This window comes from Apteryx mantelli, chromosome 15 (genome assembly GCF_036417845.1).
Source record: "Apteryx mantelli isolate bAptMan1 chromosome 15, bAptMan1.hap1, whole genome shotgun sequence".
In the NCBI taxonomy this organism is placed as follows: domain Eukaryota; kingdom Metazoa; phylum Chordata; class Aves; order Apterygiformes; family Apterygidae; genus Apteryx; species Apteryx mantelli.
The window spans coordinates 23,333,509-23,348,958 of NC_089992.1; the positions used below are offsets into that span (position 1 = coordinate 23,333,509).

At 60.0% G+C, this 15,450-nt stretch overlaps 2 protein-coding genes across 2 annotated transcripts; both read right to left on the minus strand.

The window, feature by feature from the left end:
• Positions 1-54: 54 nt before the first annotated feature.
• On the minus strand, positions 55-8,552 carry NEIL1 (nei like DNA glycosylase 1). The gene is made up of 11 exons (XM_067305573.1): positions 8,133-8,552; positions 7,865-7,984; positions 6,997-7,060; positions 5,092-5,191; positions 4,654-4,778; positions 4,012-4,039; positions 3,345-3,406; positions 2,685-2,712; positions 2,018-2,079; positions 1,111-1,321; positions 55-910 (listed from the first exon to the last, which is right to left on the minus strand). Exons 1-11 carry the CDS (start codon positions 8,549-8,551, stop codon positions 885-887), a joined length of 1,245 nt encoding a protein of 414 aa, XP_067161674.1. The 5' UTR covers position 8,552; the 3' UTR covers positions 55-884.
• Positions 8,553-8,995: 443 nt separating this feature from the next.
• Positions 8,996-12,812, minus strand: COMMD4 (COMM domain containing 4). The gene is made up of 8 exons (XM_067305693.1): positions 12,739-12,812; positions 12,540-12,611; positions 12,244-12,309; positions 11,621-11,660; positions 11,104-11,223; positions 10,708-10,788; positions 10,127-10,303; positions 8,996-9,832 (listed from the first exon to the last, which is right to left on the minus strand). Exons 1-8 carry the CDS (start codon positions 12,739-12,741, stop codon positions 9,792-9,794), a joined length of 600 nt encoding a protein of 199 aa, XP_067161794.1. The 5' UTR covers positions 12,742-12,812; the 3' UTR covers positions 8,996-9,791.
• Between the last annotated feature and the right edge of the window lie 2,638 nt (positions 12,813-15,450).

Below are 15,450 nucleotides of genomic sequence, written 5' to 3' on the forward strand. Positions count from 1 at the left end.
AGGGGAGGGGGAAACGACAACCTACCCTTGGCACAAAAATGCACACAGGGCCATTTCTACACAAAATACTTTATTAGTCAGCTAAAAAACACTTATGGCCTTCTCAGTGATTGATTGCAGCTATCAGCTAGGAAAGGGAGAAAGGAAGGAAGCAACGCACTTGGGCAGAGGGAAGGGGCAGAGTCCAACGCAGTGTGCAGCCAATGGCCCTTATCTCTCCCCCGCCAAGCCCTGGGGACAGCAGGAGGAATTTGGCTAAGTGAACACCAGCGCTGAACCCAGCTGCGAGCTTCACCTTCCCACACTGGCAGGACACAGCAAAAGCGAGCAGGAATGAAAGTGGGCACAGAGAAGACCCGGTTCCCCTGAGTACTAACCCAGCTTGCTCTGTCCAGGCCCCTGGCCCTGTCCTTCCTTAACGCCTCCTGCTGAGCTAAAATATCCTTCTGAAACCCCAGACCTGGGCAGGGACATGACCTGCCCCCCCCCCCCCCCCCCCAAAACCTGCGAGGGTGCAGCTTTCTGCACCAGGCCAGTCTGGTCTGGCCGTGTCCTTACGCTGCCTTTGCTAAAAGAGGAGCTATGGTCCCACCTAGGACTTGCTCTAAAAACCACACTGTCAGGCCAGCTCTAGCCAAAGACAGCCAAACAAAGTTCTAAAAAAAAGCTTAAAAAGAGACGGGAGGGAATGCACGGCTCCCCCACTCGGGTCTCGACGGCTGCGAGGGCAGTGGGACAGCAGCGGGCCTTGAAAAGCAGGCTGGAGAACGAGGGAGGGCTCAGAGCATCACCTGGCAGCCCAGACCGGCACTGCTGCCCCCGACACTGCAGCGGGGTGACAGGGCCACACGCGTTTCCAGAAGCCAAAGCGTGGAAGGTGGCAGTCACAGGCGTGCTGCAGGGGCTGTGCCTGAAAGATGAGAAGGGAAATAAGTGAGAAGGCAGCATGTGCCAGGGTGCCTGGTTCTGCCTTGTGAAGCCTCCACCATCACCTAGCACCTCTCCTGCCCCTTGCCACCCTCTCGGCCACCCAGACACGAACAAGAGCTCCCACAGCCCCCCGCCGGCGCATTTGAGCAGGTCTGAAAGCCATGAGGGAACAAGCCTCACCTGAGCCCCTCCGTGCAAACGCCCGACTTCTTTTCGCTTTTACCGGAGCCTCAGGCTCGGAGGAGGCTGGAGCAGCAGCAGCTTTCCTCCTCCTGCGGGCACGTCCCTGCCCTGGCTCATCAGCATCAGCCACCACCTTCTGCTTCTCCTCAGTTGGCTTTGGGGGGCTCCCCGCTCCCCTGGGACGCCGTTTCGAGGTGCGTGTGGTGACCTGGGGCGAAGTCAGAGCTGGAGCTTAGCTGTAGCATTGTGTATGAGTGAGGCCAGGACCTACCCCTGGGCAGCACCGAACGGGTCCAGGACAGGCTGCTTTCCTACTCAGAAGAGACAGGCAACCGCCATGAGAGCTTTATCCCACCCACCTGCACACCGTTTAGAGGGGGAGAAGTGAACCCGAGACGACATCACCAACCCACATATAGAGCTTGGGATGGCGGAAAGGGGCCTGGGGCACCAGGAACACCCCCACTGCCTCACCCAGGGCCCTGCTGCCCTGCTGTTCTCTGTTCACAACCTGCTTTCCTTACACCTCCTCCTCACCCTGCCCCTCGCAGGGCTGTCCCGCTTGCTTTTGACGGCTGGCTGGGGAAAGGAGGGTTGAGCTTCGGGCTAAGATGGATTTAAGGACCATACGCAGAGAGGCACGGTCCCAGCTCCTACCCCAGGAGGGCCAGAGGCAACCTCTTGCAGCCCTGCTACTTCTTCCAACAGCAAGGAGGAGAGTCTGGGCTCCGCTGGCAGCAGCAAAGGAAGGAGCACGGGGATTCGTGCATCACTTGGACTACTGGCTCACAAGAAACTCTGGGGAAGAAGCCCCCGGCAAACACAGGACCAGCCTGAGCAGGGCAGGGGCAACAGGAGGACCTCTAGACCTGGGAGCAGACGCATCAACCACAACGCTTTGTACCTCGGGAGTCGGAGCCTCGGGATCTGCCTTCACCTGAGCGCGCTTCTTGCGGGTCTTCCCTCCTGCATGAGAGGACATGACCAGGTTAGATGGGTCGAGAGGACATGGTGCAGGCCCTGCTCTCTCTCCTCCCCCACGCCAGCTGGCAGAGCACCAGCACCTCGGGGAACAGAGATTGTAAGGAGGTGACCTTCGGGGACGCCACCCTGGATGACCTGTGAACTCAGCCGAGATGGCTGAGGCAGGGAATCCTGCACTCATGTGGAGCAAGGGCTCGAGGGGCTTCCTCTCCCCTCCCAACACGCTCCCCCCAAGACACAGTGACTGTCGTGCTCCCTCATCACCAGCCCGAAGGAGAGCACGCAGTCCTGCTCCAAGTCTGGCAGGCACAGCAGGGGACCCAGCTGCAGGCCGGGAAAACCACCCTGCAAGTGCAAAAGCTGTGCCCAGGGCACGCAGGTGGGCTGCCTCCGTTCCCCAGGGCCCCCACGCTGGCACGGGGCTGTCAGTGCCCCACAGAGAGAAGGGCTGGGACCCTGCTCCTCGGGCTGCAAGCTGCTTTCTTCCTCCCTTTGCCTCCGTGCCGGCACGGCAAGCACAGGGCTTCTCCCTTCCCAGCCCTCCCGCAGCAAGAGCGGGTCCCACGGGGAGGGGAGCGGACACTCACCTTTGGGAGCCATGGGACCAGGCTCTCCCTGCAAGGAAGGCGACAGAGCATTGACGGGACTGTGATCAACACGCAGGAACTAGCGCCACCGCCATGAGAGCTTTATCCCACCCACCTGCACACCGTTTAGAGGGGGAGAAGTGAACCCGAGACGACATCACCAACCCACATATAGAGCTTGGGATGGCGGAAAGGGGCCTGGGGCACCAGGAACACCCCCACTGCCTCACCCAGGGCCCTGCTGCCCTGCTGTTCTTTGTTCACAACCTGCTTTCCTTACACCTCCTCCTCACCCTGCCCCTCGCAGGGCTGTCCCGCTTGCTTTTGACGGCTGGCTGGGGAAAGGAGGGTTGAGCTTCGGGCTAAGATGGATTTAAGGACCATACGCAGAGAGGCACGGTCCCAGCTCCTACCCCAGGAGGGCCAGAGGCAACCTCTTGCAGCCCTGCTACTTCTTCCAACAGCAAGGAGGAGAGTCTGGGCTCCGCTGGCAGCAGCAAAGGAAGGAGCACGGGGATTCGTGCATCACTTGGACTACTGGCTCACAAGAAACTCTGGGGAAGAAGCCCCCGGCAAACACAGGACCAGCCTGAGCAGGGCAGGGGCAACAGGAGGACCTCTAGACCTGGGAGCAGACGCATCAACCACAACGCTTTGTACCTCGGGAGTCGGAGCCTCGGGATCCGCCTTCACCTGAGCGCGCTTCTTGCGGGTCTTCCCTCCTGCATGAGAGGACATGACCAGGTTAGATGGGTCGAGAGGACATGGTGCAGGCCCTGCTCTCTCTCCTCCCCCACGCCAGCTGGCAGAGCACCAGCACCTCGGGGAACAGAGATTGTAAGGAGGTGACCTTCGGGGACGCCACCCTGGATGACCTGTGAACTCAGCCGAGATGGCTGAGGCAGGGAATCCTGCACTCATGTGGAGCAAGGGCTCGAGGGGCTTCCTCTCCCCTCCCAACATGCTCCCCCCAAGACACAGTGACTGTCGTGCTCCCTCATCACCAGCCCGAAGGAGAGCACGCAGTCCTGCTCCAAGTCTGGCAGGCACAGCAGGGGACCCAGCTGCAGGCCGGGAAAACCACCCTGCAAGTGCAAAAGCTGTGCCCAGGGCACGCAGGTGGGCTGCCTCCGTTCCCCAGGGCCCCCACGCTGGCACGGGGCTGTCAGTGCCCCACAGAGAGAAGGGCTGGGACCCTGCTCCTCGGGCTGCAAGCTGCTTTCTTCCTCCCTTTGCCTCCGTGCCGGCACGGCAAGCACAGGGCTTCTCCCTTCCCAGCCCTCCCGCAGCAAGAGCGGGTCCCACGGGGAGGGGAGCGGACACTCACCTTTGGGAGCCATGGGACCAGGCTCTCCCTGCAAGGAAGGCAACAGAGCATTGACGGGACTGTGATCAACACGCAGGAACTAGCACCACCGCCATGAGAGCTTCCTTGCAGATGCTCTCAGCAGGGCTGCTGGGACCCATCTGTGCCCCTTCTCCACTCCGCAGCCAAGCGGCACCAGGCAAACAGCCACGTTGCTCGGGAACCTGGAGGAGTCGGGCTTGCTCTGCCTGCCCTGCGCCCCCCTCCACGTCAAGGGGGACCCTCCCATCAGCCCGTGATCGTTCTGCAAGGCACCATCACACCACCTCACCCTGGGGATGGGGCTCGCAAAGGAGGAACAGGGCTGCCAGAGCACCCTGCAACAGCAGAGCCCCCGGCTCCTGCAGCCAGCCCCTCTGCCCCAGAGGGCACGCCATCCCTCGGGGGAGTCAGCTGCTGCCTGGCGGGTCCCTGTCGCCCCACCTGCACGTCCAGTGATCACACCAGTCTGTTGGAGGGGGAGGCCTCCAGGGACAGGTCACAGCACGAGGCTTAGTGACCTCAGGAAGCAGAGCGTGAGAAGCAGAAAATGGGCTGGTGCTTCCTAGGAGGAGCGGTGGGGAGACCCAGCCCCAGGCCCCAGACGGCAACCTTGGCTCATACCTGGAACCAGATGGTCCTGCCCTTGCTGTCACGCAGAGAGCGCATGCCAGGCATGGAGTAACACTGCAGCCAGTTCTTGAAAACAGTGGAGTCACCCGAGTACTCTGGGTCGTAGCCCTTTTCTCCTAGGAAAGGAGAGATGTGAAAGGACAGAAATAATTAAGAGTTGGAGAGGAAGCGAGAGCCAGTTTGGCAGAGCTCTCCAGCCAGACCCCAGGTCAGGGGAGGTGCGGGGCCACAGCTCAGCAAGCGACCACCACCACAGGCTTCTCCTGCAGCAGGGCTCCAGAGATCTGTCCTCTGCCATGACCATGATGTTGGGGCCCCACACTCCAAGCCTTCTGCTGCTGGGAACACAGGAGAGGCCGACGCGATGCCCAGGTCTCCCCCGACTGCCCAGCTGTCCCTGCCCCCCGGCTCCCTGTCCTGCAGCCTCACCCATTTTGACGACCTCCATGGGCACTGTGTGGCACAGCTCCAGGAGATCTGGGTTCTCCCGCTTCAGCTTCAGCTTCTTGCTCAGCGTCAGGGAAGGATCCTGCAAGGGTGGACAAGGGAAGGAAAGTCACCTGCCAGCTATGCTGGCCTCACCCGGGTCTCTCCTCGTGAATCCCAGCCAAATACCCCATCACACCCTGCCCTCCTGAGGATAAGCTGCCAAATCCTCCACCTGCCGCAGCACGTGCCAGCCCTGATCTCACCCCACAGGTGCCCTAACACTGGGTCAGCCCCAGCGCTGGCACGAGCGAGGTAACTGTGGGATGCAGCCTGCTCCACAGCAAACTGGCCTTCGTCTGAAGCTTGCAGGCCCCGTTGTAGGCTGCAAACGAGTATTAGCATGTTCCCCACAGCTACAAAAACAGGAAAGCGAGGAACATGCAGGAATTCTAGCAGTTTGCGAAAGCAGTCCTCGGGTTGCGTGGGTTTTCTCGGGCTCCTTAAAAACAGCCACCCCCTCTCCCCCAGGGCCCCGAGATCAGAGTAGCCCACCAGCAACTCAGCCATGGGCGCTACCGCAGCCTTCCCCAGAGGTTTTAAGTTTGCGAGGTGTTTGTTTTCCTCGTCCCTTCCTCTTTACCCTTTCACCCCTCGGCCCCAAATATACCCAGAGGCTTTCTGAAGGCAAAACATGTGCAGAGGCGCAGCTGAGCGCAAACGCGGCAGCGAGGCATGTGTCCTGGGAGCTGCCACAGCTCACCGGCTCAGCCACGTGCAAACGAGCTCTGTAAAGCGTGATGTTACAGCAGAAGTGCTGCACGCACTCGCCGCTTCATTGGAGGGGCGGACGTGCTCAGACACGGGTGTTTATGGCAAACGACAGCAAGAAGCTCGATGAGAAAGATCCCATGCAGCAAACATAATGGAGGCAAAGGGAAAATTCTTGCTGCCAGGCAGGAAAACCAGACTGTGGCTGCTGGACAGCAACCACAGCACGGCTTTGATCATAGGTGTACCCCGAGCCCTGTGGAAACCTGTCCACGCAGATCCCAGAGCAGTAAACACCTCCTGACAGCAGTACGGGGAGAAGCTATGGGCTGCGTGAGCTCTCCAAGGGCCCGTGACAATGTTCTACCCCATCGGAGCAAGGAACCAAACATGAACTGAAACTGGCCTGAACCCTGAGCTGGAACAAGTCTCTGAAGCAGAGCTGAACCAGAACCAGAGCTTGGCACCCAGCTAAGCCCAGAGACAGAGCAGGGCACCCAGCTCAGCCCAGACTGGGATCTGGAAGCAAACTGAGCCACTTCCATCATTGCTGAGCTCAAACCTGAACAAATAACATTTCTCAGCTCAGTCCTGCTCCCTGCACAGCAGGCGAGAGAGGCTCCCGGGGCCTGGGACAGCTGGTGAGAAGTCCTGCAGGGCTACAAGCAAACAAGTCCCTGAAATCACATTTTTCTGGAAATCTGCCCCTTCCTGGCCCAAGGCAAACTAACCAGTACACAGGCTGGAGCACTGCCTGGCTCAAGGTGAGCTGGAGAGACACTGCCAGCACTTGTTCCTGCACAAGGTTTCCCATGGGAAGAGGGCTGAACCAGACAGAGAGCCCCAAGGGCTGCAAATCTCCCATCCACTCTCCTAAGAAAAGTTATCATGAGAAATCAGCTGGGCCCTTAAATCCTAGCTCTGGAACAGTTTTCCCTAAGGAAACTTAGGGTGAGAAATGCCGTAGAAGCAGCAGTTGCACTGGAAGCTGGAAGGGAAAAGGCAAGGCCTGCACTCACACGGATGCCGAGACAGGGCAGCACTCCAGGCTGCAGAACAGGCTCCTGCGATCCTGCACAAAGAGCTGGAGCGATGCTGTGCACAAGAAAGCATCCGCATATTCCCCCCTTTCCTCACCTGCTCCTGGTGCTTCAGGGCCTCCAGCACAGTCCGAGCCTTTTCAAAAGGAGGGATCTTCAGCCTAGGAGAGCCCATCTGTTACACACAAGCCCCATCTCTCTTCTCTGAGGCAGCTGAGCACTAGCCCATGCCTACCAGCAGAGGAGGCCCAGCTCGCTTAGCTGAGGAGCCACCAAGCTCCGGAAAATGCTTGGACCAAATGTGGCCTCTAAGGAGTGCAAGACTAAAGAGACCTCAAGGCTTTTCAAGTGACACTGTAGCCAGGGCAGCCTGAGCAATAACCTGGCCTGAGAGAAGAGCTACTGGCCCAAGGGTTGATGCAGTCAGTGCCTACAGCAAGCAGATTCTCTGATCCCGCAGAGAGGCTTAGCAGGGCAGGCCAAGGCACTGGTCTTTTGCCTCGGAAGATGCTGGATGCAGCGTGGCTGCAGCACAGAGAAACGCTGGCGCATGCATCGCGTAACCCGGCTGGCTGCAGGAGGCAGCGCTGGGGGTCCCAAGGACACCGAACGTCAGGGGGGCACAGGGAATGGGAGTAGCAGAGCGAGTGCCGAGCAGCTCAGGGCTGTTATCCATGCCTAGGGCTGCGACTTGCAGCTTGGGGGACTGCAGATAGCTCGTCTCTCAGCTACAGACAGAAACCATGGGGTTTTTCCTCTCTCTGCTTTCTCCTTAGCACCTCAGACATCAGTCACCTGCGGATCTGGGGCAGCGCCATATCCCCTTGGTATGACAAGGGGACAGGGACCAGACAGATGGCTGTGATGGAAGTAGGCATGGGGATGAACTTGGTCTCTTGAAAACACCCTCGCCTGGCTCCACCGTCTCCTCTCCTCTCCTCTCCCGGGTGCTCGGCCCAGCTTACCTGTAGAGGATCTCAGCGCGGAGGTAATTGCCAATTCCATTGAAATACTTCTGGTTTAAGAGGGCCTCGCAGATGGGCCGGTCGAAGGCCTTGTCGGCCAGGTTCTTCAGCACGTTCTCCCTGCGAGAGGGCATCAGGCAGGCGTCCGCCGCGCGCAGCCGCCTCGCGGAGGGCAGAAAGCCACGCAAAGCCCGCACGCGGCAGGGCCCCCGAGCGGGAGAGGCAGCGGCAGGGCCGGGCGCCGGGCGGAGGGGGCCCGCGGGCTCACCTGAAGGCCTGGTACTCGCCGAGCACGCAGGGGCCGCGGCCCGGCTGCCAGGCGCCGCCCAGCTGCCAGCGGCCGAAGCGGCGGACGTCGACGAAGCAGAGGGCGCGCGGGGGCCGCTCGCGCGTCAGGAAGCGCAGGTGCGCGTGGCGCGGGGCGTCGGCCGCCGCGCACAGCCGGAACGAGCCCGACATGCCGAAGCGGAAGACGAGCGCCAGCGGCGCCCCGGCGCCCAGCGGCGCCAGCGTCAGCCGCACCTCCTTGCCGCGCGCCGCCGCCGAGATGCGGTAGGCCGCGCTGGAGAAGGGCACGGCCGGGCACTTGCTCACCGCCGACCGCTCCACGCCGCCCGCGAACACCAGCCCGCCGCACACCGCGTTCACGTAGCGCTCGGCCAGGTGCAGCTCCGGGCCCTCGGGCATCGCCCCGCCGCCCGCCGGACCCCGCCGCCCGCCGGACCCCGCCGCCCGCCGGACCCCGCCGCCCGCCGGACCCCGCCGCCCGCCGGACCCCGCCGCCCGCCGGACCCCGCCGCCCGCCGGACCCCGCCGCCCGCCGGACCCCGCCGCCCGCCGGACCGCCTGCCCCGTTGCCCGGCGACACGCCCCCGTCACCGCCTCCCATTGGCTGCGAGGCACGGGTAGGCGGGGTCCCGGCCGCCGCGGGGCACGCCGGGAGCTGTAGTTCCACACACAGACCCCCGCGCACCGAGCTCCCCCCTGCACAGACCCAGCAGCACCGGCCGCCGCCCCCGGTGGCTCCCCCCACCCCGGGCCTCGGCCCTTGCCGCCGCCCCCGGGACCCCCCGGCGCCGCTTGCCACCCCGCTTCCCACCACCCCGGTCCCACGACTCACGGAGGCGGCCCTTGCTCTCCCCACCACCTTTATTGGAGTCCTCTTACAGGAGAGAAGTCTCGCCAAAAGCAGGCCCCTGCGCCCAGGATCTGAGGCCAATGCGGCAGGGAAGGAGGGATCCTTGCTGCAGCGGGATCCTGTGGGCAGGCAGCAGGCCAAGGAGAGAAGGGATCTCCCCCAGAGGGACCTCAAAGAAGGACTGGGGAGCAACCGAGAGAGACAAAAGCACCCGGACCTGCCCGAGCCCTCGCAAGTTAACAACGGAGTCACGTCAGGCAGCGGCCAAGAGGGCGTGAGGCCATCGGAGCCCAGAGGACCAGCGGTCACCGCAGCACGGGCAGGACGGGGTCCCTCCGCATGCCCTACCGGAGACCTGTGGGCACAGGGTCACTTTTACAGCAAAGAGTGGAGGGGCACGTGGGCTTCTGCAGGCTCCCTGGGAACAGAGCTGCCTGCATCAAGGCAGGCAAGGCAAGGGGCGCCTGCAATTGGCAGGGCATCGACTGCCGATGGTGCGTTTAGCCCAGCTGCTGTGGGGCATTCCTGCTCGGGGAAGATGGTTCCAGCCTTGGCCCTGGGAACAGGGCTGGGGCATGGTGGGAGGGTGGCTAGAGAGAGCTTTGAGGAAGGAAGGAGGGAGGCAGCAGCGGGGAACGCTGCCCCCAGCACCAGCCTGCAGGCAGAAGAGAACCAGGGTCATCTGCCTCATCTCCACTTGGGCAGTACCCAGGGCCAAGACGGTGCACTGAGTCCTGCCATGAAGTCCACTGGCAGGTAGCTCCTGTGATTGCTCCTTCTTCCTGTTCCTCAGAGGAGGGTTTTCATCAGGGCCTGGGCCTGCTTCAGCTCTGACAAAAAAGGGGGAGAGAGGAAGAGGATGGGAGTGAGGCTGCAGCGCTAGAGATCTCAAGAGGGGAAGAAGTGTGGCAGCAATTTCTCTCCCAGGAGCCCTGCCTACATACCCACCCTCTGCAGGGAGAAGGGAGGTGCTTGGGGAGCAATCAACACTGCAACATCAAAAGGAGAAGCTGCCACCCATGCTGAGGGGAGGACACAATCCATGCAGCGTTGTTCTTGGCACTAAGGAGAGCCTTGACCCCAAGAGACAGCAGTCCCCCCCATGGGCCCTCCCTTGTCCTTACCTGCCAGCAGGACCCGGAACTTGTCTGCTGACACGGCCATGGGGACGGTCTCCGTCACCCCACTGTCCCTGTCCCGCACACCGAACATCAGGTGCACGAGGGGTTCGTTGACCTCCTGCAGCTCGCTGGAGCTGAGTGTGTAATCCACCCTCCAGGAAACCGAGTCCAGCTGGCTCACTAGGGCAGGCAGACGGGCGGAGTGAGTACCCAAGTTGCTCAGGCAGGGCCATCTCCCATCAAAAGCAACCCAAAGACCTTCCCAGCTCTGAAACAGAGCGAGCTTTGGGGTGGAACACAGCTACAGCATTAACAGTACACAGCGATGCTATGGGGCTCGAGATGAAGTAAAAAATGGGATCAGCAGAATGGAGCTCCCAAAGAAATAATTTGACGAAGGTGAGGCACCCAAGTTCCTCCAAGAAGAGATTCTTATGGGTCTTGCTGTTCAAGACCCTAGTTTGGGCAGTCAACAAGCAGCGGTTCTCAAACATCCTCCCAGCAAACAGTCTCTGAGCCACATCACCCCCTGCTGCTAAAAATCAATGGCTAGTTATACTCGTAAGACTGAACGCCACACTCACATCTCAGGCTGCAAGCCCTGAGGCTGTCTTGGAGAGGACTCTGCTTCTCCTCGTAGGAACGGCACAGCCCTGTGGCGTGTTCTACCCGAGAAAACAACACACAAAAAAAAAAAGAAGAAAAAAGCACCCGTTAATGCCAGTTCCAGTGCTGGTACAGCCAAAGCCCAGTTCTGAGGGAATACGAAACAGCCCCAAGCGCCTGCAGGAGACCCTGGGGACAGAGGGCTGGAACGGGAGGTAACGGGAGAGCATAGCCGTCACCCTGCAGCGCTCACTCTGCGGCTGAGCAGGGAGAAGGCAGTGCCCAAGAGTGACAGCTCGGCCCAGACACACCCTGCCGAGTTGGGGGCTGCATGGGCCCTCATGACACCCCAGGGTGCCCACCCCTCCTCCTACCTTTGGGCAGCCCCAGCTGCTGCAGCTCGCTCGACAGGGACTCACTGTCCACGTTGTGCTTGGCTGCGCTGGAGAGGATGAAGCTGAGGACGGCGATCGTGGCTTTCACATCCCCAGACTCTGCAGAGAGGAGGGGATTTAGCTCGCTGGCAAAAAGGACCTCTCCCATCCCCCCCTTCAGGAGATGCCACCTCTTGCAGAGCTGGGAAGCGGCAAGAGTATGGAAATAAAGTGAAGAAAAGCAAAATACCCTTCTCAGAAGTGTTTTTGGATGGGTGATGTGTTTGGGGAGAGAAGGGACTACACAGCATGGCTTAAGAACAAGGCAGCAGGGTCCCAAGCTGCTTCCCAGTGACTTCAGAAAGGTCTCCTCTGTCAGGTCTGCCACAGGTTCATGGCACCGGGCTCCTTGGTGACAGCACAGCTCCGTCCCCATCCCCAGACCCCAGCTCCTCCTGGGGGAGCTGCAACCAGCACCGTGGGAATCTCATCAGCACCCATGAGGAGCAGTGCTCACCTAACTTGGCATCGGATGTCAACTTCAGGATCTTTTCATACTGCAGGAAGGAAAAGCAAATTCCTGTCAGGGTGGTCAGGGGAACCCTGCCCCGGCACCCCCCCGTCCCCATCCCAGCCGTGCTGGGGGCCGCAGGCACCCAGTCCTCCTGCATCCCATGGCTGCGGCCTCTCCAGCAACTACAGCCAAAGCCGCTGGATCTAGGCTGGGCCATTTATGGGAGGCCAGGAGCCACCCCAAGGTCAGCCATCCCTTGTGGTGGTCCGGAGCTCTTCCCACTGCCTAGATACGAGGTTACAATATAGCCATATAACATATTAACAAATAACATGAATGCTAATAATACTAACACTAACATTAATGCTATTAGTACGAATACTAATAATGATAATATTTGTAATTCTAATGCTAGTAATAATACAATGCCAATGACTTTACTGACACTAAGAAGACAATAACAGTGTTACAATAAAGCCTAAGATGACCCGTCCGTGAGGATGTTGTGGGGGGCCGGGCCAGGCTGCCGTGCCCGAGAGCCCCCCGCGCCCGACGGGGCGCAGCTCCGCGCGGGGGGCTCCCGCGGGGGCGGCGGCGGCGGCAGCAGAGGGGCGCAGCTCACTTACGTCGATGGCCTCCCCCAGCAGGTCCTTGAGCACCTGGGCGCAGATGAGCTTCAGCTTCACCGAGGACTGCGCGGGGGGAAGGACAGCGGTCAGCCCCCGGGCCCGCCCGCCCGCCTCCCGGGCCCCTCCCTCCCCGCCCCTCCCGCCCCGGCGCCGCTTTGGGGAGGTTTTGCGGGCTTTGGGGACGCCGGGGAAGCTCGCGAGGGCCCCGCCGCCGCGCGGGCCGGGGCGGAGCGGGGCGGGGCGGCAGCGGCAGCGGCAGCGGGGCCGGGGCGGGCGCGGCGCGGGCACTTAACGATTTTGGCCAGGGTGCTGATCTCGGCCAGGACCCAGTCGGGGCAGTCCAGGTCCCCGCAGAACCGGAACCGCTGCGGAGAGAAGGCGCTGTCAGAGCCCGCCCGCCTGGCCCCGACACCTCCCGCGTCCCCCGCCGCCCGGCACGGCCCCCCCGCGCCTCCCCCGCCGCCCCGGCCCCGGCCGCCGCCCCGCGCCCACCATGGCGCCGCCGCGCGCGTCCCCGGCCGCCGCGACCCGGAACCGCTACCGGGGTGCGTGCGTGCGCGTGCGTGCGTGGGGGCGGGGCGGGACGTGGCTGCCGCCTCGGGAAGGAGGGATTTGCCTCGGCCGAGAGCGCGGCGCCGTGACGCGCTGGCGCGGAGGGAGCGGGAGCGGGAGCGGGAGCCTCCGCCCCGTGTCTCTGCGGCGGGGCCGGGCCGCGCCGCAAGGAAGCCGCCGCGGGGCTGCCCGGGCCTGCGCGCCTGGTGCCGCCGCCAGCGGAGCCCGCGCCCTGCCGTTGCGCCGCCTCGGCCTCGCTGACCTCCCGTCCCGGGGCGGCCGCAGGCACCTTCACAGCACAGTCTTTTGAGGAAACGTCCTGAAATCAGTGACATTGGATAAAAGCAGTTTCTAGATTTACCGACAACCCCAAATCTGGCTATTCCAACGTAAACCAGCCCACGCAGACCTCGGCTTTTAGGGCACAGTCACCTTCTCCCTGAGCGTTGCTTTCGAGTCTGATCTGGTGCTCGGAGGAAACCCGAGGGGCCTCCTCGTGTTTCAGCCAACCTTAAATCTGGCCCTTTGTTCAGGAGATTACGGCGGGAGACTGCCTGCTTTCGCGCCAAAACCGGTGACGAAAGACAGAAAAAATGCCGCAAGATACTGAGGCTCCTGTACAATGTTCAGTCGTTTCGCTTGTGGCGAGCACAAAAGAGGAACATCACCGCTATAGTGTCGACTTCTTGTTACACAACACGAGTAAATACCAGATTGCTCTAATGTGACTTCACAAACCAAATATTTATTCCTAGTATATAAATATTGTGCAATATGCATTTCTTTGCTTTTGGGGGAGAGAAAAGTCTGTTAAAGAGGCCACTTAAAATGCAAGTAGAAAAGCGGGACGACGTATTTTATCAAAAGTTGTGCTAAACAATCATCTGCACCAACAAATAAACAGCCAGTGCTTGGCCTCTGTAGAACTTCACATTTAAAATTGTGGGCTACAGATGTTTTCTGCATATATATGTGTGTATATATGTATTTCTGGCTGGAGAGGCTGCCGTATCTCCTGTTTGCAGGACTTGCTAGCCACGGCTGAAGCATACGCCGTCAGCGGCACAGGCGGTGTGGCGCCGGCGGGGACGGGGTGTCCCGGGAGCGGCGGCGCTGGCAGGGTGCGCGGAGTGGCCCGAGGGGCTCCGCCGAGCAGCTCCTACGCCGGCACCGGCTTCGGTCGAGCAGCGCGGGCGGTGACAAGCTGCACATCGGCCCTCATACGACTTTGCATGAGAGGAATTACCTGGTAGTGTAGACACTGCGTCTTTTATTTAAAAATACATTTTCTTTAGCTCCTTTTTTTTTTTTTTAACTGGGCTTTTAAAAAAATACTAACTAAAGGAAACATGAGGAACTGGAACTTAATCTCTGCAGTTTCTGGAATATCCCCCTTTAAGCATGAAACCTCTTGCTCCAGGCAACCTTCAAGCCGGCTCGCAGTGACCGAGCCACTTGCATCATGTCAGAGGATGGACAGCTTGAAAAGTGTGAAAGAATAAAGTAAGAGAAGTTCAAAAAGAAGAACCACAGCTTGTGAATACAGCGGCTTATTAAACTACTGTCAAACTGTCCCATCCACTGACATATATAATTGCAGCATGTGATGGTACAAGCAGGGATATTACATTCAAATAAGTCCATTTAAAATTGTATTTTGTTCATACATGTGCTGTGGAGGAAAACACGATTTTCATTTTATTTACAAGTTTACCACAATGCAAATCTCAGAGTATTGATTTTGGAGACACTTAGCTGAGAAAGTCTAAAAGATTAAAAAAAAATAAAACACGTTTCCATGCCTTCTGTGCCCCAAAGCAAAGCCCTTTCTAGCAAGGCGCTTGGCTGCATCAATAAACTGCCCTTCAATTTTTGCAGAACATTTTCATAGGCATTGCGGAAGCTGTGCAATTTCCCTGGAAAAATTACAGCGAGGCAAATTTCCTCTGAACAACTGGCTTATTTTGGGTGATGTCCTGACTATAAATCAGCCCCCCTCCCACACCGATGGCGTCAGCAGGAGAAAGGCACACATTTCACTTAAGCTGTATGCTAAGAGTACGCCAGCTCCCATCGTCTGCCTCAGTGTGCGCTGCACAGGACAAGGGAGGAAGGAGGATTAACCCACTTATAGACAACGGGCTCGTCAACGCTCGCCTTTCCAGACACGCTGTGAAACCCCAGGCACAGCTGGGAATGGCTCCGACACAGCCCAAAGACCAGCACCCATAGCTGAATTTGCATTTACGGATGGAAGACGTCAATCACCATGGGACTCGTGCAGTAGTCCCAAACATTTAACGGCAGCTCTTTAGCACCTGGCTTTGCAGTGTAGAAAGGACACTGGGTGGCAGGGCAATGCCACCCCTGGGCTGCTGCATGTGTAGCTTTGCGCTTAGTTAGCTGGAAATGAGTGTGTGTGTGTGTGTGTGTGTGTGTGTGTGTGTTGAACTGGGAGACACCTTCACACCCAGGGAGGCTGTGTGCGTCTCCGATTCCCCAGAGCCAGCAGCGAGGCTGTCACTGATGCTGGAAATATTGACATGGCAGCAGCGCTCGAAGTGCAGGCTCCCTGAAAAACCCGGCTGGCGCAGGCTAGCTGCAGTATAACTCTCCTGGCAAGCAAAGAGCGGCTGGTGCATGAATAGCAGT

Bases quoted from the DNA above. Each gene is read 5' to 3' on its own strand.
- COMMD4 (XM_067305693.1), bottom strand. The intron at 11,661-12,243 runs GTAAGTGAGCTG...TCCTTCCTGCAG, and splicing joins TGCTGGGGGAGGCCATCGAC to TATGAAAAGATCCTGAAGTT. The intron at 10,789-11,103 runs GTAGGAGGAGGG...TTTCTCGGGTAG, and splicing joins GCAGCTGGGGCTGCCCAAAG to AACACGCCACAGGGCTGTGC.
- NEIL1 (XM_067305573.1), bottom strand. From the start codon at position 8,551: ATGCCCGAGGGCCCGGAGCTGCACCTGGCCGAGCGCTACGTGAACGCG. The intron at 4,779-5,091 runs GTGAGGCTGCAG...CTCCTTTCCTAG, and splicing joins CATGGAGGTCGTCAAAATGG to GAGAAAAGGGCTACGACCCA. The intron at 3,407-4,011 runs GTGAGTGTCCGC...CCTCTCATGCAG, and splicing joins TGGTCCCATGGCTCCCAAAG to GAGGGAAGACCCGCAAGAAG.